The sequence below is a fragment of the Glycine max genome, chromosome 7 (genome assembly GCF_000004515.6).
Source record: "Glycine max cultivar Williams 82 chromosome 7, Glycine_max_v4.0, whole genome shotgun sequence".
NCBI classification, from domain to species: Eukaryota; Viridiplantae; Streptophyta; class Magnoliopsida; order Fabales; family Fabaceae; genus Glycine; species Glycine max.
Genome location: NC_038243.2, coordinates 38,344,880 through 38,367,525, shown reverse-complemented (window position 1 = coordinate 38,367,525; position 22,646 = coordinate 38,344,880). Strand labels below are relative to the sequence as shown.

Sequence of the window (22,646 nt, the reverse complement as noted above, 5' to 3'; positions counted from 1 at the left end):
TTACTTTTCATATTTCTTGACTTTTTTAGTTTGTCTCTTGTATACTTTCCTCTCTATTTATAATGTTAAAAAGATAATGGATTTGACTTTTTAAGGAGAGATTTTATCTCATATCTTTTAATCTTAGGAAATTTCCTATTATAACAAATATAATTCCCAACTAATCACATAACTAATTATGATAAGTAATTACACATAATTACACGATTTGATCTTGATATGTAGTAATAAAATCTTATTCTTATTTTATTTTATGAACAACTTTCACACTTATAAAATAGTAATATTTGTTTATATTAATTATATTTTTGGGCTAGCAAAGAATATAATAATATTCTACTAAAATATTTATTTGATTAAATTAAATTTTTTAATTTAATTATCAAATAAATTATTTTCTTTTACAAAGATTGGAACACTCGTGTTTGTATGTGATTTCGTAGGTTCAATACTAAACCAGTCGTAACTAATCATAATAAATCTACTATTTAGGCGTCTAACAACACTGCTTAATGTCCGAATAGTCATGAAGTAACATATTTTACCTTCAAGAATCAATAGAAGAATAATGCAACATTTTCTTCCATTATTTACAACTCAAGGTTAACTTTATATTATAGCTAATAAGTTAACACATTATATTTAATCAATAAATGACTTAAAAAATTCTTTTATTCAATTGCCCTGACCAAAAGTCTTGATTCAATCATAGAGCTCAAACTCATTACCTAGAGTTGATAAATTTCTCTTTGATTAATCATTAATTCTACAAATATTTAATCATATACAATATTCATTCAACTAATGTCTTAAAGCATTATGTGTTCAAAATTAAAATATAACAAATAACTTATTAATTACTATGATAATATCATGTGAAAAAAAACTATTATCATGTCAAATATTCAAAAAATAATTAAAAAGCAGAAACTCTACCTCTTCTTTTTTACGAAAGAAACTCTACTTTTCAGAAGCATATAAAAGTATCTAACAAAATAGTTTACCTACACCGGTAGAATAACCATCTCTAACAAAACTGTTTTCATTTGAAAAAAAACGTTAAATTAGTTTCTAATAAGTCAAAAACTTATTAAATAGTCAAATATTCATAACATATTTAAATTAAAACAACTAAAATCAAAATATTTGGAATAAATAATTAATTTTTGGTAAATATAAAAAAAGGTAGATATACTTCCAAATTTAAAAACTCTTGTTTCAATATTCATATTTTAAAGTTTATAAATTTGATTGAATTTTGTCACAATATCACTTTAACTATTATTTTGGAAATTCCAAGCAATAGAAATAGAAAGTACCTTTTATTTAACAGGCAGTTAAAAAAAATATTAACCTTGAAGAGAGTTGAAAAAAACTGTTAGACAAAAGGAGGGGAGAATTTGACTCCTAAGTCTCTTATTCAATTTCAAAAACATTTTAGTGTACAATAAATAATTGAAAGCAAGATTTAGAATCTGTGGCCACTATCATTAGGATGGCCATACCATATCACACTATAAATCATGAATTATTACTAAACTGGTAAAATCTAAAAAAAAATTGGGACTACCCGTGTAGCCAACATAATAGGGTCTTCTAAAACACTTTTGATGCTTTTGAATACTGTGGTGAAGAAATACAAAGAATTCTCCTAATTAAGTTCAGTATGTAGCCAAAGGAAAAACTTGAGAAATACCCATTATTACTCTTTAGGTGAAGTGACTTGAGAAGAAGGACTAATGGGCTTACCACGTCCCATGGTGAAGCCTCTTGTACCATCAGGCATTTTTGGGCCCTTAGTGTTGGGTTTAGTGTGTGCATCGCAAAGGATAGTGCTGCTTGATTGAGATGGTGGAGCAAGTAGGCCACGTCCTTGAGTGCGCCCTCTTCCCTTTCCACGTCCTCTACTAGCCCATCCTTTCTTAGAATTTTCATCAACCTTCAAAAGTCATCAAATATAACCAAGATTACTCAACTAAAAATAATTAGACACAATTAATATATTAAAGTTAAGATTAAATATTATTTGAGTTTGATTTTAAACCAAAATAATTCTTGATCAAAATTATTTATCTTTCAGTCGAATTTTAGATTAATCAAAATTTTCTCCTGATGAACCAGATCATTAAGATAAAAAAATTATCAAACATGAATTTGGATCCTCTCCGGCAAAACTCTCTCCAGCATTTGCAGCAGCACTCTGGGCCGTTGGATGTATTTTGTGGTTGATAATAAATGTTGACAAAATAAAACAATTTCTTTGCGTAGTTCACTTGCTTTACGTGTGCAGGGGTGACTAGCTATAAATGTGGATAGACATTCTGCTGATAAAATAATAACAATATTTTTTTTTATATATTTTAGTATATATATATATATATATATATATATATATAGGTATTAAATTTAATAATAATTACTTTTTAATTAATAGTAATATGTTTTTTATATACATAAGTAATAAGTTCATATTAAAAAGTTACACATTTAATAAATATAAACTTTGTTTAAGAATTTTAATAAACATTTCATAAATTATAAAACATAATTATATATTATATTTAATAAATACAATAGTTAAAATTATTTTACCATATTTCATATAATTAAGAAAATAATTCAATACATAGTTAATTAATATATGTTCTGACTTTTCCAGTTTTCATGTAAGTCTTCGAAAGAAGTTTCATATAATTAAAAATATTTTTTTAATTATTATTATTCATAAAATTCCTTATTTTTAATTATTCTAATTCATAAAATATTTTAAAATAATAATTTTTTATAAAAAGTAAGTAGACTTGAGAATAAATAGTATTTATATAAATACGTAACTAAACAGATTTTTATTTATTTACTATTAATTTTTGTATTTATTAATAATGATTTATGATATATATATAGTTAAATTTAAAATATTATATATATATATATATATATTAAAAAAATTGTAGTCTATTACTTTATTTATTAGGTTTAATTTAGTCTCACTTTCCTTCCATCAATTCCAAAATATTTTAAATTTTAAAAGGAGACTAAATTGAACACATCTTAAGAAATAAGGAAAAAAATTGAAACTAATAAATAATTAGGTGATTAAAAATTAATTTATTAAAAATTTCTAATTTCTATTCATGCTTAAAAAAATAAGGGATTTTTCCTTATATAATTTTAATTATTTTATTCATTAAATATAATATATAATTAACTTTTATTATATTAACAAATACAATATATTTATTAAAACTCATAAACATGTATTTGTTAAATACTTAAAAGTATGATTTTTTTTGTAGAACTCATGTATATTAAAAACACATTATTAATTAAAAATTAATTATTAATAAATTTAATACCTATATATATTAATATAAATTTTATATTATTATCATTGGAAGAAAGAGAGACATTGTCTATCACACGTAAAGCAAATGAATTGTGTTAAGGAATTGTTTGATTTTGCTAACATCTATTATCAGTGCTGCAAGAGATGAATCCAACGACTCAGGTTGCCGCTGCAGAGATGTTGTAGAGGGATTTACTGGAGAGGATCCGGACGCATCAAATATAAGGTCATTTCAAGATTTGTCATGTTGCTTGAAAAGAAACCAATGCTCAATGCAATCCCTTTTTAAAGGATAAAACTTGAATCCAATTCATTGAGTACTTTTGGTATTTTTCTTAAATCCGAATTAGAGTTTTTATGCTAACGTCTAATAAAACATTTTTTATGCAGACTACTGAAGTGAAATTCTCATTTAGTTGAAAAATAAAACCAAAAGTACTTAAAAAAACTGCACTGAGGTAAAGTTGTAAAGGGTATGTCTTTGAAATTTATATATTGATGATATCTATTGTAATGTAGGAAGCATGCAAAGAAAATAAGTGTGTTTCCAATAAAAGGGCTTAACATCCGAACAAAGAGTCCACGTTTCCATGAAATTTGTTTTGCACAATTCACTTTCATGCATCTATGAATTGTAAGAATGCCATGAATTTATATCTTAGTTGAGATATATGATATGGTTGACTAGCAGTTAAAAAAAATAGATATGGTTGACTAGAAGACTTGAAAGAAATGGCTAACACATCCCAATTTGGCAATTGGCATATACATGCAATGTAACTTACATTTGTGTCAAACAATTCAGCATTGTTTGAGTGATAAGGAGAAGAATCCTCAACAGATTCAGAATTTAGCATCTCGTCATCATCTAGATATCCATCAAATTCTGACTTTCTACTCTTCAAAACAGATTTTGGCTACACAAGTTACATAAAAAAAATCAATTAAAAACAAGTTTATGAAATTCAAGAGATACAATAGATAACAAACTAATATTAATATCAGGTACACAAGTACATACCGAGCATCTAACAAACATCCTTACACGCATCCCTTTCCTCCAATTTCTTTCATCATTTAACTTCTCAGCCTAATCAAGTAAGAAACCTTAATTAATATGATACTGAAAAATGCTATGAACACACCCTCTATCACACTTTTTTTTACACACTGGTCAAAATTTATTAAAAAAATGATGAAATTTTGTGGAATCCATGTCATATTTATCAATTTTTTTTCTTAATTTTATAGTTTTCAACAAATTTTAATTAATTAAAGAAAAAGCGTTTGAAGGAGTATGTTATAAAGAGTGTGTTTGTAGCAGTCCTCTCTGATAATTGATTCAATTGCACATCTCAAAAGCTACAAGTTATTGAAGAATAGACTCACAGCTTTCTCAGCTATATCTGATGTCTCATACTCCACAAGCGCATGGAGCTTGATTGAGAGAACCAAGTAACATGGGGTAAGAAACTCTTGTAAGTATCATTTGAATTGTTAATACAACATAGAAACATGGTATGATGTTGTTTTTTGTACCTTATTACTGACAAAGAAATCAGATTTTGGGCGAGAAGAATTAGGCTCTTGGGGATGGCATATTCTGATCGTTTTCACGCTGTTCACAGACCAGCCATGAATTAAAATGTTTCCAAAATGTAAGGAACCAAAAGAATGTGAAGTTCATATTAGTAAACAAAGGGTTTCGGATAGAAGAAATTCACCTCCCAACCATACCAAATATTTTTTGAAGATTCTGATGGGAATGATCGTCAGGTAAATTCTCTGCCACAACGGTGCGAGACTGCAAGAGAATAGAAAATCACATGCATTATGCTAACAATTAGAACAAATTTTAAGACTATCCATGTGGACAGAAACAAAAAAAAAAAAAAAAAAAAAAACCCATATAATCTCTTTACCTGCAAGTCCTCTTTTTCCCTTTCAGTGTAAGGATGTTTGCGCTTAACCTTTTTGCCATCAACGCTCAAAACCTTCAAAAATTGCATTGTCAGAGAGCAAACTGAAAAAGAACAAAAGTAATGCCTCATTGTATCAAAAATACTTACAAGTTTTGAAGATGAACGGATGGCTTGAGTAAGCATATTAATGTTACTAACAAGAGATTTAACCTTTTTAGTAGAAGCAATTACGGTTATTGGAACTGTAAACCAAAGCAACGTCCATCAATGAGATGATACCATTTCAATCCTAAATGCAAGGGAGGGAGAAAACTGAAGAGAAATCCAAAATCCTTACCATAACCTTCAGGATCTTTATTTATCTGTTTATGGAAGGATTCGTTTGCTAACAAACTCATGTCACTGAACTGATACTCCACCTATTACATTCACACCATCTTTAACAAAATTCATACGAAAACCTCCATAACCAATTCATCAAAGAATTAAACTAAATAAATCCCTTTATTGAATATTTAAATATTAATTTGTTTCAAGCAATGACACTTATAATCAAAATCTTATTTTACTCACAATTTCACAATGTAAATTATCCACATTTTTTAATGACATTCCTTATTTATTTTGTATATGATGATGACAATGGGATCCTTTTAAATCTAAGGGGCATCTAATTGGAAAGAAATTTTTCATTTCTAGGAATCATAAATCTTAAAAATTATGGTTTTTTTAATGAATAGAATTTATTTGATCGACCATTGAAAATATTAATTTAAGTTACCTAGGAAAAATGTATATTTTATTAATTATTTTAATTATTTACCCTATTATATAATTTAATAAAAAATAATATGATATTTTTATAATAATAAAAGAAAAAATAAATTCAAGAAAGGAAGATTGTCACCTTATCTTTATAAAAAAAAGTTTCATCACAAACTGATTAAAAAATATTCATTTATCCAAGAATTTTTTAAAAAAATATCAAACATGAAAAATCAAAAACTTCTCTCATACATACCAGACGTTCCCTGATACTTAATTACACAAAAATTAGTCAAACCTCACAGTCTTAGACCTACCTTAGTTTGGTTAGAGTTTGACATTCATTATTAAAAGAATGATAATTACCATGTTGAATTAATGTAAAATCATAAGTGATTAATGACCATTCAAAATTGTTAAAGAAAAAAAAAAGCATTTTGATTAGAATTAAAATGAAAGCAAAAGACGGGGCACACCTGTTTGACGATTTTTTGTTGAAGATCAGGGGTAAGAATATTCTTGGAGGAATTGGGTAGCGCAGCATTGGCAGTGGGGATCAAACAAGAAGGGTCTTGGTCCCCAACAAAGAACCAATCAGACTCACCAGACCCACCAAGAATTTGGAAGTAAGGGTAGAAATAACCTGAAACTGGCATCTGGATCTGTGATCTTGGAACAAATTCAGGTGCTTGGGCATTAAATTTGAAGCTAGAGTTCCCTGTTTCTTGGGTTTCTTTTTCTGGGTTTTCATGGATCCTCTCTTCAGGTTGGGCCTGTGCCATTCTCTCTTGAGTTCTCTCTCTGTGATTATGGTATATGTGTGTTGTATTCCCTCAAGCTATAACTACTTTTTTTCTTTGTTTCGATTTTCAATCCACATTTCGCGCTCAAAGACGGGCACCTCTTTCTTCCACACACACAACCGCCACTTGTGGGCTTTTTTGACTAAATCTTTTAAGGTTACTATGCTCCTAAAGTTGTCCCTACGCTATTCTGTTTTGCAAATCCCTCCAACCATGCTCATTCTTCCAATCAAATGCTTCAATCCTTATTGCCACTAAAATATAATAATCATAAGTAATTTCATTTCTAAATAACAACACCTGCCTCCATAATACAATTTAACTATCGGTCATTTTAATTTTATTTAAGAGTAGTATTGACAATTTAAATAACTTTACACTATTGTTCAATCATATGTAAACTTTATACATAAACAATAGATAAAAATTAAAATCTTAATTTAAATATAAGGAGAAAGTATATATATATATATATATATGTAATTTTAACTTTGTTATGATATGAATGGGTAATAAAATATTTTTATAAAAAAAATTCATTGGAAAGACTATACAAAAGAGTTTTAATACAAATAAATAAATAAATAAATAAATATATATATATATATATATATAAATGTGTGTGTGTGTGTATTTTTAATTTTTGTATGATAAGTGTGTGGTGTGTGTCAAAGAGATATTCATGAGTAATTATTGTCATACTTGTAAAGATTGAGCTTGACTTATTTAAATAATTAAACTCAACTCAAAGATTAATTTTTTTATTTAATTAAATAACGAGCTTGAACGAGAAAATCGAGCCTAATAATTCAACTCATTAACACTTCTGGGATAAACAATAACAATTATTTTGGACCTTAAATCAGCTCTTAGATAACCATCATTTTTAAAGTTTTAGACCCAAATTTATTAAAACTAATTTCCTTCTTGAACATAAAATAATATAATTACTAATATACAAATCGAGCCTAATAATTCACTTACAACTCAACTCATTTACACTTTTGTAATAAACAATCACAATCATTTTGAACCTCAAATTAACTCTAAGATGGAACATCATATTTAAAGACTCGTAATCAAAATTTGGACAAAATGAATGGTTGTTTCTGCCATGTTCTTTAAAACAAGCTATTCCTAGGCACAACAAGAAACTAGATACTGGTCTTGTCAAACCTAAAAACAAAATCAATATGTGCTAGCTAGTAGTTTTACGCTTTTATGGGTTGAAGATATATAGTTTTTATTAGTTTCTGAATTATTATTATTATTATTATTATTATTATTATTATTATTATTATAACAAACACCAATGAAACACAAGACTTAACTTTAGTTAAATAGTAAAAATATCAAGCCAATATCCAATCATTCTTAAATAGGGAATCTCAAAATTGAGGACTCAAACCTATCAAATTCAATAATTGTTGATCTCCATTCGCATAATAAAACTTCCCCTAAATTAGTTCAAGATAGTTTGGCAAAATGAAAAATGTCTGGGTTGGTCAGCATATATATATCCTAAAGGAAAAATTAAAAATGCTAAAATGTGATATAGAAAGGTGGAATCAATAAGTTTCTGGGAAGTTTGGACTACAATATAAAGTAGTTTTAAGAAGAAATCAAAAAATTAGATGCAAAGATAGAATTAAATGGTTTAATAAAGAAGGAAGTCAATGATTATAGAACTCTTTGTGTAAATTTGTGGAAGCACTTAAAAATTAAAATCAAAGGAAAATTGAGCCTTTCAAATTTCTAGATCAATATAGCTCAAAGAAGATGCAAACAATAGGTACATTCTAAAGGTCGTTTAGCTAGAAGGTTATGAAAGTGAAAAAACAAAAAGATTAAAAATATTTTCTCTCAGTATTTCTATGACGTTGATGGTTTCAATAGCTAATAAAAAATGGAGAACTGTATATTAACACAGCTCTTCAACTTAGAAAAATCAAACAAAGTATTGAATTTTTTTTTCTAGCAATGTATCATTGAAATGTTGTGGAAAAATATAGATTAACGTAACTCTTCATTGAATTGAATTGGAATTTTATTTGATTAAATATTGTGGAGGTTTGGTTTTTTTGTGACAAATGGAGACTTTAATCAAATGTTATATTTATTTTTCTAGCAATGTATTAATCAATCCTGGTTAATGGGAGTAATATGGAAGTGAAACTTCACCATGGGTTAAGAGAAGGAAACCCATTAGCTCATTTTCTTTTCTAAATGGTGGTAATAGTTCTAAGTTGATTACTTTGGAAATATCGTACTATCTGGGAAATTTTTAAGGCCTTGTAGTGGGGGAAATCATCTAGAAATAAGATATCTTCAATGTGCAAATGACAAATAAGTAGTTGAAAAGTAAGTTAGCAAAACATATAAAATATCAAATTAATTTAGCTTAGTTATGAACTTGTCTCTGGCTTGAATATAATTTTTCACAAAGAGCAACTCAGTTAGAGTTGGTATGAAGATTTATATTTCAAAATTAATTTGTTAAAAAAAATCCTTATCGGTGCACACCCAAGGAAATTACAAACTTAGCAACCGAGCATTGATACTATGAGATGTAGACTCTTTTCAGAAGGTATTTCTCTTTTGGTGGAAGAATCCAAGTGTTATGGTGGATTGAGAACTAAAAACCTTAAATTGTCTAACTTAAGCATGTTAAGGAAATGGAAATGAAGGCTTTTGAGATATCCAAGGCTTTATGGTACAAACTAAGTACATATGGATAAGGCGACCAACGTTCTAACCATGCTAATATAAACATATTGTCACGCCCCAAAAATTAATTCCTTCGTGACCGGTGCATTAGAGCAACACCTCTTTGTCTGAAGAGCCTGAACTATATGATTAACTCCAATTAGAAAAGGAAACATAATATAAATTTATAATTTCATATTTCAAAGAAATTTCTATAAAAAATTCGACAAAACCTCACCTAAAATATGGACATCTAAGAAAATACATAAACCTATATAATCATCACAATGCAGTACCAACAACAAAGCACCTCATAAAGGCCATAGAGAACAACAATTGTCTACTACCGGTCTCCTAAGCAATATAATAGAGCCACTGCTAAAAATCATAGGTACAAAATAGCCTCCAATGACATATGAGTCCTCTAACACAAAAAAGTCTCACCAAAAAGAAATATAGACCATTATATACAAGCCTGTGGATCTAAAATAGATTTAAGATAGATAATGTGAGTCACTACTCAAATGAGTAAATAATTAAGAACCTAATATAAGCAGGACTTGACAACATTGCATATAAGGTAATTTTTAAGTGTAAAATATCAAATTCACAACATAAGTTATATCAAATCAAAATATAGTGATTCAAAGAGGGGTATAACTCAAACAAAAGTATAATAGGCTCCCCGCCTAAAAATTTCCTCACACCTAAAATATCAATTTCAGGCTTTCCGCCTATAAGTAAACATAATAGGCTCCCCACCTAAAAAATAAGTCATGATGCAGCAAGGCTAACTACATACCGTTGTTAGTTGCAGTGTTCTGAGAAAGTATTTTCCCAAAACCATTCAAAATCTCAATTAAAATTAACGCTTTAACGATGAAACAATAATATCCAAATCATATGATCTTCAAATCCATAAACTAAGAACCACAATATTCTAATTCATTATATCATAACATAATATGCATTTATATATGTGATAAAACAAATTATTATGTCCCTTAAAAATATGAATATTTTAATTAAATAGTTTTATCGCTTTCATTTTATGACTATGCTATAAAGAGATAAAATAGTAGACGAGTCTTATAGATAACAAACTTAGACATATAGTTTAGGACTTGTTACAGTCCTCATTATTTACTCAGAGACTTTCTAAGATGATGGAGTTAAGGCCAAAGACCGAGACTGATGAGGTGGGTGCGCACAATCTAACCTAACATAAAATTAAAAATATAACTATAAATAATTCTTAACTCCTAATAACTAAAAAAGTTGTTAATGTTCCTATTTAAATTTCTTCTAATATTTTTAACTACTCTATAACACCCTCTAATATTTTTAACATTTATAATTTATCTCATTTACTACCCATACCAAATATAGTTAAATAGGTAAAATATACATATAAATTTCTCGATCACCTAAATTTTTAGTGCTTAAAGAGTATATTATACTAGTCTAATGTTTCATAATATTGCCACACATAAAGTCCTGAGTAGAAAATTTAATTTGTTAATATGACAGACTATTAAACATCCTACTCAATAACATTTCGACAACTAAAGAAAACCATTCTTACCTTCAATCTTTCCCTCTTGTTTCTTCTAACCTTTTATAACTTTAAGAGTTTATCAAATTTAGAGCTTAGTGTAGGATATAATCATATAAACTAAGTTACAAAAAACTCTCTCTTTTTTATACTAGTACCTTGATCCAACACCATCTATTTGCAATTTACAGGGTAGTGATCCAAGTATAATCTCCAAATGTATAAATTAGTTGAAGTACCGCCATACTTTAATAAATTATTTTCACATTAACCAAATAAAAAAAAAGGTCGTAGCAACTAGCAATATCATTGTATGGTTCAGGCCATTTTTACCTACCACATACTTTGTATCTTTTGAGGTGTCCATATAATATGTGTAAATATGCAATAGAGTGATTAGATAGGAAGAGGATACATAAACAAAAATTCATTTTTTTTCATGTTAATAAGCCTAATAACGTACCTTTCCCATTTAAAAATAATTATCACTTTAAACTTTTAAACTCATTTTCAATTATTTATTACCATAAAAAAATAAAAAATTTCTTCAAACTTTATCATCATCTTTTTTTGGTATTTTCATTAATTGACGTATAAGTACTAATATGATGAAATAGACCTTTTTTAAAAATTAAAATACTGACTATTTATTTGGTCCCTATACTTAACACAACATGAAGTTTTAGTTCTTAGGCAACAAGTTTGTAAGTTTTAAAAGTTGCTTTTGTGCATTTGAAAGTGACTGGTGACAAGTAATGGAGGAAGCCTCCCAACAAGGGTTGGATATTGTACTGATTTTTTTTTTGTTTTAATTTTTCCAAATCATTATTAATGATGTTTCATATGGGTTGTAAGCATCAACAATTATACCAATCACGTAGGTGTACAGATGTCTTCTTTGTTAGGGACTGCGATTAGCACCTTCTTGAATGTTTTCCTTACACCTTTGTCCACGGAAAACCCCAATTCCTTCAATAACCAAGTTCACCCCTAGGTCATGGAATTAATAGCAAGCACATGCACTTTACAATCGTGCCAACTAGCACCACAAGAAGTTACTTCCAACCCCTCCCAAACCAATTAATTTATAGCAACTTTTAGAACAAGACTGACAGTCTAGCCATTGCTAAGATCCTTAGATTATTAGAGTAAAGGAAGAATATAATGACATGGATAATTTTGTATTAATAAAGGAAATATAAGGATTAAAACTTGCAATTTTTTCAAATAGAAACCAATTTGTAAAGTAATGTAATATTACTTATTGAGGCTAATTCGTAAAGTGATATCAATTATAGGAATCAAATCATTAATTTTTAGTTATGCCGTTTTCATGTATTTATATCATGTTAGCATTATCAACCACATCATTATGAGCTTATCAACAAAGACCAAAACTTAACTTTTAGCAAGTGTAGGGACAAAATTTATATTTCTTTTATAAAGAATAAAATTTGAAGTTATGTAAATTTTAAAAGACCAGGCCAAATAAATAATATAACTAAATTAATAATAGAAAATCACTTTCTACATAAGTTGTGGTGAGAACCAATGTAGAAAATAAACTTTCTAGATCATTTATGATTAAAATTGATGTATAAAGTGAACTTTCTAAGTTAGTTCTAGCCTCAATTGAAATAAAAAAAAAATAGACTTTTTTACATTTATTATTGTTACAACCTGTCTAGAAATTGACTAACACGATCGATGGCCACATCTTCCCCCTTCTTTATCATGGTCCATTAGATCCTTGTGCAAATGGGATTCACTTTCTCGTCTCTCTCCCATTGTTGACCTAATCTTGGACCTCATGACGATTGCAAAATAGTATAGTTGTGGAAGACAACAACGGAGGTGTGGCCATTGGTGGTGGCAACAGTTGACACGAGGTAGGAGATGAGTGTCTCTATGAAAAGCTTGAGGAGTCCACCATGAACAAGAGGCGGACGCTGGTGGTGATAGTGAAGAGGAAAAAGGGAGGGAGGGATGTGCTCTATGGTTTGAGAGTGGGGTGGGTGCCTCATGAGTGAGTAAAATAGGGTATTTTTGTCCGTTTAACTTTTCTATGGATGCAGGAAGCAATTGCTTGCCCAATACAATTTGAACTTTTTAGGCCTAATCTATTGAGGATTTTCTTATCAAGATCGAACCAGTTGATTAGTCATTTGAGGTCCAAATAAAAAATAACGAGTGTTTTTGCCCAATCTAATTGTGGGATTTGTTAGGTGCACCCAACACGATTTCTTATGCACCCACCATTTTAAGTGAAGTGGCGAAATTGTCATCCACTTAAAATTTAAAAAAGTTCTCCTCTTTCTCCCTATTCGTACATGTTGCACATTCCTCTTCTTCATTCTTCGATTCTTCTTCTCCCCGTGCCGCCGCCATTCATACCGCCAATCACCGCCACCGTCGTTGTCTTCGTCTTCGCCTTTGTCGTAAGTCTCTGTTATCCACTCTATGAGATTATTGTGAAGCCATTACCAGGATTGGGGGAGATTAAGGATCCGTATAAGGCATACGGATTGTCAATCTGTATGGCTCATATGGATTGGTAATCCGTATAATTGTTTTTATTTTTAATTTATTAATTAATAAAATAATAATAGAATAAATTATTATTATTTAAAAATAATCTAATAATTTTGTTGTTATAATATTTATTTAATAAATAAATATTTTTAATATGTATTTATTTATTTATTAATTTTTTTAAGTTGGTTTTTAATAATTAATTAATTCAATAAATAATTAATTTATGATTTTTGTTTAAGCAATTTAATTACATTTGATATTTGAAATATTTATTCATAAAATATTTAAATATCATTGACTCCAAATTTTTATAAGTATATATTGTACAAGTTAGTTTAACAAGAAAATCTAAGTTGTAAATGACAAATTTTTTTATTGATATAGTGAAATAAATATTTTTACACTAATAGTAATAAATATTAATATAAATATTATTTGAAAGTATAAAATTCATATTTTTTTCATCTGTTTATAAAAAAAATACTCAATTATTGGAAATTAAAAAATTTGTAGTTAGATTTTTAGCATATATTTAAGTTTACTAGAATTAGCGGTGTGCAGTCTATAAACATTTAAAAAATTGTATATTGATTTATGAATATATAAAAGTATTAAAAAAGCTAAATAAAAAATTAGTAAATATATATTTATGAATAATTAAATAGTAATTTATTCAATATTTTAAATTAAATTTATTTATTAGTCAATTTGTTAGTTAGTTTATGAAAGTGAACTACTATTTGAATAATGACATTAATTGTTATGACTATTTAAATATGCAGATTATGGATAGAACCAGAGGATTGGGTTGGACTTTAGGCAAGGTTATAGGAAGAACCTTAGGGAGAGAAGTTAGTGGTGATGCAGATGAATCCCCTCGGCGGCGAAGACCCACAACATCTGCACATAGGCAACGGGAAGTTGCATCTTTTGTTGAGGATGTTGAGCATGTGGATCATGTAGTTGACGAGGTCCATAAACAGCTTGAAAAGGCAACTGCTGAAGATGTAGATGCTGATGCCCAGGATTTTCCAGACAGGCCCCACGATACATCAATTTTGATGGACTATATTCATCATGTGGCAGTCACAGTTTGGAATAGAGAGGTATTTATATTTTTAAATAAATAATATTTTCATAACTATTTCTTATTCAAGTTGAAATGATTTAAATTTTTATTTTCAGGAACGTCCTGAGTTGAAGTTGTCATCCCATGGAAGGAAGGAAGAGAAATTTGGTAGACCTGTTTCAGATATTGAAGGCTTAGTGGCTGCCACGGGATTAAGTCCTCTAATTGCATGTTCCTTGGACACTAGTAACAGGGGACTTATATCTGCTTTTGCAGAGAGGTCACTATCACCATGGATGATGTAGCATTGTTGCTACATCTGTCCATTACATGTGCCTTCCATAGCTTTAAGGCTCTTCATGTGGACGAAGTCGTGGACCTGTTAGTTGACTTGCTTGAATTTAGTTCAGAAGAAGCAAGAGATGAGACATTGCAATGCCATGAGGCACATGTTCGGCTATCCTAGCTGCGAGACATTTATCGTAGCAAATGTGACGCAGCACTATGGACTGTAGCAGCTCAAGCATATCTTTTGCATCTGATAGGTTGCACACTCTTTGCTAACAAGAGTGCCACACACGTGCATATGGTATTCTTGGATGCATTTGGTGACCTCAGTCAAACTGGAAGCTATGCATAGGAAGTTGTTGCATTGGTCCATATGTATGAGAATTTGAATGATGTGCCAAAGAGAAGCGTTAGACAACTTGTAAGATATATCACACTTTTACAGATATTTATAATTTATTTTAAATTTAATTTTTAGTTTTATACTTTATATTGAGTATTGTTTTGAATTTTTTGTTTTTTAAATATGTGCAGTATTGGATCTACGAGCATTTTCCTACTGTTTCTTTTTCTATTGCTGTTGAAGATTATCATGAGAGGAAACTATGTGCTTACCATTGGAAGTCTGGGAAGATATTATCAGTGTCAATGTATCGTAAGTAGTTAGATAGATTGACGTCTGATGTTGTGTGTTGGATTCCTTCATGAGTCCGACACAACCTTGGGATCCTCCTAAACATCCACATGTGGTGTACAATGAAACATTTATTGAACTAGATCCTCCTAAGCAGCTGATCGCTATGGCAGAACCACCTGCAACTGCATCCTCTAATGTAGGCATTCCTCGACATGCAGTGGTATAATATATTTTCAATTGCCATTGTTACTCATTTTATGTGTCACACATTAAGTGTTTACTTTTTTCCTTGTTGCCAACGTCATAGGAGGCTTATGAAGCGATAGCTGAAAGGTTAGAATGCTTGTTCAACTTGAGGGTAGTCCCTTAAGGAATAAAAGCATACACTGTGACCAATGAGTGCCTAAGGATCGCTAGAGGTGTGACTGTGCAAGGGAACATATATGTTCGATCAAGACGAAGACGGTGTTTGCCAGACGCATGAAAATTGTTAGGATTTTTTAGGTTTTATATGAATTATGTATGCAATATGACTAAACAATATTTATTATTTAGTGTTAGTAGATAAGATTTTTATTTATTTTCGTTTATGTAGTATGTGAATATTAAATTAATGGCCTAATTACATTATTATGTTAAACCTTAAATAACCCTAATTAGTCAAGTAACCCTAAACCCTTATTAGTCAAGTAACCATAACCTCAAATTAGTCAAACAACCCTAAACCATAATTAGTCAACCAACCCTAAACCCTAATTAGTCATGTAACCCTAAATAAAAACACTAAAACATAAATAATTATATATTGTTTGATGTTTTCTTTTTTTTTTCTAATTTGATTTTTTACACAGTCAATACTTAAGTAAAATAAATAATTATATGAACATCCAATGAAGCATGCATTAATTATCAAATTACATTACAACCCTATAAGTATGTCACCCCTATGTATGTTTCAAATATTGGCTTAATAGTAACTAAATGTTCAATTTTCCCCTAAATCAACAAAGTCTATTTTCAACCTCGTCAAAATTTATACTGTTGCATTCTACTGATATATGGTGTAGGCTACTACTTTGCTTGATAATGACAATGTGTAAACCATAACAAAGTTACTGGCAGTAAGGGACAATGGTCTCTTAAAAATACATGTTACATAGGGACATACACATTCAAATTATCAAAACACATTTTATTACATAAACCTTACACAAACAGGATGACCATGCTTTTACCTAAACAAAATGATTGTCATACACATGATCGATACATATAACGCGATGTACAGAACAATCTATTAGTGATTGACTTCTAAGAGGAAAAAATGATATGCTTTGTTGGAGAGAAAGAGAAACAAGGATGACATTATACCTTGATGCAATCACATATCCGATGTCGGTTATATTCATCCACTTATTCATGGTAACCTACATGTAACAATAATAATTACATTTATTTAAAGCAAAATTAATCCATCAAAACATAACAAAAAACTTATATACCATGGATAATTCATCAACAAGTAGGGATCGCTTTAATTCCTCTAATTTGTCTATGCCACCAAGCAGGTTGATATACTCATCAGACCATTTTGCAAGTTCTTTAAGCAAATGGTTGCGAACCAAAGACCATGAATCTTCACCCATACCTAATAAGACAGCAATTGCAAGATATCCACAACTACCACCAACTTTGACATCGACAATGTTTTCAATGGAATCATGAATGCATGGATGAAATTGATTCAACATCGGCATGGTCCTTCTTGGTTTTGCTTGCTCAGATGATGATGCATTACATTTGACTGAAGAATTACGATTTTGCACAAAATGTAATGCATCAACATACTCTCAATAAGACGGATCACACTTTATTGATCTTTGATGTTTAATCATTGCTTTCTTTTGAGAACCTTTTGTTTAAACATTTTCTGGAGGAGCATACAGAGTTTTGATCAGGGTAGGAAATTTCTCAAAGTTTACTCTTTAGAGTAACTTTGCCACAAACATCAAGTTCTTCAAACCACTAAGATATGGTTTTCATCTCTTCGATTATGTTGACTTCGGGCTCAGATAACCCTTGGTCTGAAAAACTTAGCCTCCGCCAAAACATATGGATTACACCGAGAGGTATGCTACCGACAACATATCTAGCTAACTCGCATGCACAAGGAAGACCATGAATAGTTCTCATTATACATCCACAACGAGAACTGTCAATACCCACATAACTTACACGCTCAAACTCAACAACAATCTAGTTTAAAGCATACCTTGATACCATGCTAAGTAGTTTCTTGTATAAGGTAACTTCAAAAACATGTTCAACCACATGTGTACTTGTCTCAAAAGATGTCTTAGTTTTGGTGTGTTGCAGTGTGATCATGTTGTTCATGGCTTCCCAAATACTACATAGGTCTCCAAGGCTATTCTGTATTAGTCTCTTTAAGATCCAATGAGCAGACTCAACCCTGCATATGAAATACACAAACAAGTAAATAAAGACAATTATTTTTATCCATTAAATCCTAAAACCTAACAACAACATAATTTATAATTTTTATACCTATCAGTTGTTGTATTTCCTAAATGCATCACCTTATTCGTTCAGGCTTTAACAAATTTTTCTTTATAGGGAACCAACCATGTTTCTTGACATAGTCAACAAACATTGACCATGGTAAGCAAACAATTTCAAACTTCATAAGACACTTATCAAACTCTTGCTCAGAAGGACAATCCACTAAATTCCTCCAGGTTTCCATGACATAATCTCATGCATTTTTTTGACCAACCAGGGTTTTACATTTTGCCTTCACACTCTTATCAATGTGAAACCGACGCAACAAATTGGTAGACTTAGGGAATACAATTTTCATTACATTCATCAATGTTAGATCTCTATCAGTAACAATAACTCCAGGGAGTGCAACACGTCTGAGAAAAATACCTCGAAACCGTTCTAGAGCCCAAACAACATTATTTAGACGTTCTCCCTCCAAATAGGAAAAAGTAGCAGAAAAAGTCATCCCTATTGGTGTCACACCAACAATGCCAAGTAATGGCAACCTGTAGCTATTTGTTTTATAGGTACTATCTATGATAAATACCAAATTACAGGCATTGGATAATTTGATTGCATCGAGATGACTCCAAAATATAGCATGTATAATATCTTCATCCTTCAATCTATGCTAATGAATATATTGGTAATGTTCAAGAAGCTTCATTAATTGTTGCATTTTAGTATTATTGCCTCTTATGGAAGAACGGTATGCATTTCTTGCATTGTATACTTGCTTAATTGTTGTATAATTGTTGACATTATGCTTCTTCAAAGTTAGAAGAATATTTCTTAGTTTCACCATTGACTTTGTCATATCAACAATAATAATTTTCTTATCGTTAGTCAGTCGACCAGCATATGAATGTCTAACTAATGATTTGGCCAATTCATGATTGTGACTCCCATATATTAACTTCACCATCCATCCTTCCCCTCTCACCACTGATTTTGCATGCAGCTTAAAGAGAAACCCACATTTTCTACTGCCAGTAATTGTTCATACTAAATCTTTCTTCTTGACCTTATACTGACCACTCATTTCACAACCAATTAAAACAAATGAGGTTCTTCCTCTAATTTCAGTATCTATGTCTGACCTCATAATCACCGCCACAAAACCAATATCATATGCAACAGATCGAGCCCAATGCAAAACATCATCACGAGTAGCAAACGCCTACAATGCAATTCGTACATGTTTAGTCTTCAACAAACATTCATTTACTTACTTTAACAAAAAAAATCATATTAATATTTGAGAAGTATTGAAGGCATCAGAACAATCAACATGTTCTTCATTCACACCAGGTTCGTCTTCATTTTCTTCATTCATATCAACTTCTTTAGATATTATATTGTTATGCATCCATTAATCTTCCTCCATCTTAACAAAACCTTGAAAAATTTTAATGACAAACAAACGACCCCTAACCACACCATACATATACTATCACACAATTTTTTTATTTGTTTATTGCATTTAACAATATAATACATTAAAATAATAAGGACTGAAAAAACCAAATTTAAAATAAAATGACTAAAATAAATTAAAAGTCTAAATTATTTTAAAATAAATATCACTTTCAAACTATAAAAACTAAAAGTTTTGAATGAATTATGAAACTATACCTATTTAAAAGTATTTTAATTAATAATACTAATTATATTTAATAAACAATAAAATAAATTTTTAATTTTTTTTTAAAAATTAACTTATGGAATGGAAATTCATAAGAAACTTACGGATTGGCAATCCGTAAGTTTCTTACAGATTCATGATTCGTAAGTTTCTTACAGATTGATAATCTGTAAGCTTCTTATGGATTCGTTATCCGTAAGTTATATAAAACTTACGGATTATTAATCCATAAATTATAAATAACTTACGGATTACCAATCCATAAGTTTTACACGGAAAAAAACTAGATCGAAGTTGCAGACCTTACCTCCGCCGTTAATGACCACACCAACCACCACTTACCGATGAACCACCATAACCAATGCACCTCGACCAAAGAGGACACAACAACAAACGAGCACCTCTCACGAGAATGAAGGTGAAGGCAAAGAAAAAAAATGTTGCATGAAGAAGGAAAGCAAAGAAGAAGAAGTTATAAGGGAGGGGTAGTTTCAGAATTTTTAAATGTTACTAGGTGCACAAGAAATTTTACTGGTGCACAAAGCAGCAGCCTCTAATCGTACTTGAAGCCTGAAGTGGGTTAGTTCAAGTCAAGCTTAATAGCCCATTTTAAATACCACGAAACACAAATACATTTTAAAAAAAGTCTAAATATACATGTAATGCAATATGCAAAAAGTATAAATGAATGCATGTGGGCCATATGTTGGATAACTCTAGGATTAGTTTGAAATCAATATCATGAGGTCTTTAAATAAAATATTATTGTTTTATTTATTTACAAGATAGAGTTAAATCTACCTCAAAGGGCTCAAGTGTTAAAAGATAGGTTGTAAACATTCCTACTTGTAACGTTGTTAGAAGATTGTTTATTTAACAGTTTTTTTTTATTTTCTTCTAAAAAAAAGAAGATTTTTTATTTAACAGTTATTTCACAACACTTTTTATTCACTATATATGGAAGGTGCAAATGTTAACAAAGTGATCTTCTGTGTTCTTAGAAAGTAACAATATTATGACTCAAATAAACGGTAGAGTCTAGAGACTATTAACATTTTTTCACATAAAGATCAATATGTAAACATTTTTCCATACGAATACTAATTAAAGTATATTTATGATAGAAATCTTTTTTTTATTCTAACCTTAACAATATATATGTATATATATATATATATATATATATATATATATATATATATATATATATATATATATAATAACTTCAATCAAAATTTTAGAGAATATTTAGCAAGATTTTTAAAAAAAAGTAAAAGAAGAGACAGATGCAGATGTATTTGATCAAGAAAACATAATAACCTATAATTAGAAGGAATATAATCTCATTAGGAATTTGGAAAGAAGTGTCCAGAATCTCAACAATCAATTTGATATTAAAAAATATATTATATAAATTGAACCTTAGGAACAAATTTGTCTCCTGTTCATGTTCCATCATATTCACAAGATTCTCAACAAATTGCACATAGAGATACAAACAAGACAAGCAACTTCGACGTAGATTTTGAAAAACCAAACCCAAGCAAGTTAGGTCAAAATATCAATAAAAATTTATTGTGGATTGGTGGGTGGTGGTTGGCTTTTTCGCCGAACGCATCTCGACGTGTGGACTCTTAGTGGCATTTCCTTGTTTCATAAATATTCATGCCATGCCATAAATATTATGAAGATTGATGGAAAATTACTAGTTGGCTGGTCTTTGAAAGAATCTTTCTCGAGAAAGGTTTTTCTCATGCGGGACCGGACCAGATAGATGCTTGCATAAATATGGGTACATAGTTTATTTTATTTTATCTTCCATGCGATTGGCAATTCAACATATTAATGTATGTTCATTATATGCTTGTTTATACTATTCATTACTACCTAGCTATAAGAGAATATTGTTAAGATTTTTTTAAATCTAATTAGGTTGACTTTTCATTTGAGTTTTTGAGGCAGAAATTAGAATCATAAGATTTTCACGTGAACAAGAGTAAGATATAGATGATATTAAAAAGATATGATAGTAAAATAATTTAAGAGGTAAAAATTGAAGATGTTATACCACATCTTTCTAAGTTAAGTATTTGAAATCAAAATTATAATAAAAAAAAATTAATAAAGATGTCACACAATGCCCACGTTAGGAAATTAAAATAAAGAAAAACATTAGATATGTTATTTCTGATCGCAAATATACATAGTAAATTTTATGATACTACTATACTAGGTAACAAACTATATTTTCTGGCAGAGGAAAAAGTATATAAGTATACATAGTCATAAAAAAAAGAAAATATCAAATACAAAATAATTATATACAGAGCTATATTGATGTAACACCTGTCAAAAAAAGATGAAAAAAAATAAAGATGATTTGAACATGTAAAAAAAAATGCCATTAGAGGCATCGAAGAAAAGAACGTATTTCATAATTTTTTAAGTTTTCAAATATGTGAAAAGAGACAGGAAAATCAAGAAAGACATTAAGGATATTTTTTATAAAATCATAGAAAATAATTAATTGTGAGGATTTAATTTTAATCAATATAATGATGTCCTGGACTTCATCTACTTAGATGAAAAAACATTTTTGTTGTTTTTAATGTATCAGATATATTTTAAATTATGGGCAGTTGGTTGGATAAGCTGAACCTGGTTTAGGAGCTGTAAAGATAGTGAGAGAGATTCTATCATTTTCACCTACGCATTTCACCAAACAGACAATGCACACCATAATTATGAATGAATATCACCGTGGGCTCCTTCATTATTTTGTTTGCAAGATTCTCCACTATAATTTTGTTTGT

General features: G+C 29.5%; 1 protein-coding gene across 1 annotated transcript; it reads right to left on the bottom strand.

Moving 5' to 3' along the window:
- Positions 1-1,421: 1,421 nt before the first annotated feature.
- On the bottom strand, positions 1,422-6,937 carry LOC100796786 (la-related protein 6C). Its single transcript, XM_041017367.1, has 10 exons — positions 6,510-6,937; positions 5,606-5,687; positions 5,416-5,510; positions 5,269-5,340; positions 5,071-5,150; positions 4,886-4,964; positions 4,736-4,783; positions 4,368-4,436; positions 4,132-4,263; positions 1,422-1,939 (listed from the first exon to the last, which is right to left on the bottom strand). The coding sequence occupies exons 1-10, from the start codon at positions 6,813-6,815 to the stop codon at positions 1,703-1,705; spliced, it is 1,200 nt and encodes a 399-aa protein (XP_040873301.1). The 5' UTR covers positions 6,816-6,937; the 3' UTR covers positions 1,422-1,702.
- Positions 6,938-22,646: the final 15,709 nt, after the last annotated feature.

What these genes read in the sequence shown, in the direction of transcription:
- LOC100796786 (XM_041017367.1), bottom strand. Translation starts at nt 6,815, where the DNA reads ATGGCACAGGCCCAACCTGAAGAGAGGATCCATGAAAACCCAGAAAAA. An exon ending in ATATTTGGTATGGTTGGGAG is followed by an intron (nt 4,965 to 5,070) that starts GTGAATTTCTTC and finishes GTCTGTGAACAG; the next exon opens with CGTGAAAACGATCAGAATAT. An exon ending in CAGATATAGCTGAGAAAGCT is followed by an intron (nt 4,437 to 4,735) that starts GTGAGTCTATTC and finishes TTACTTGATTAG; the next exon opens with GCTGAGAAGTTAAATGATGA.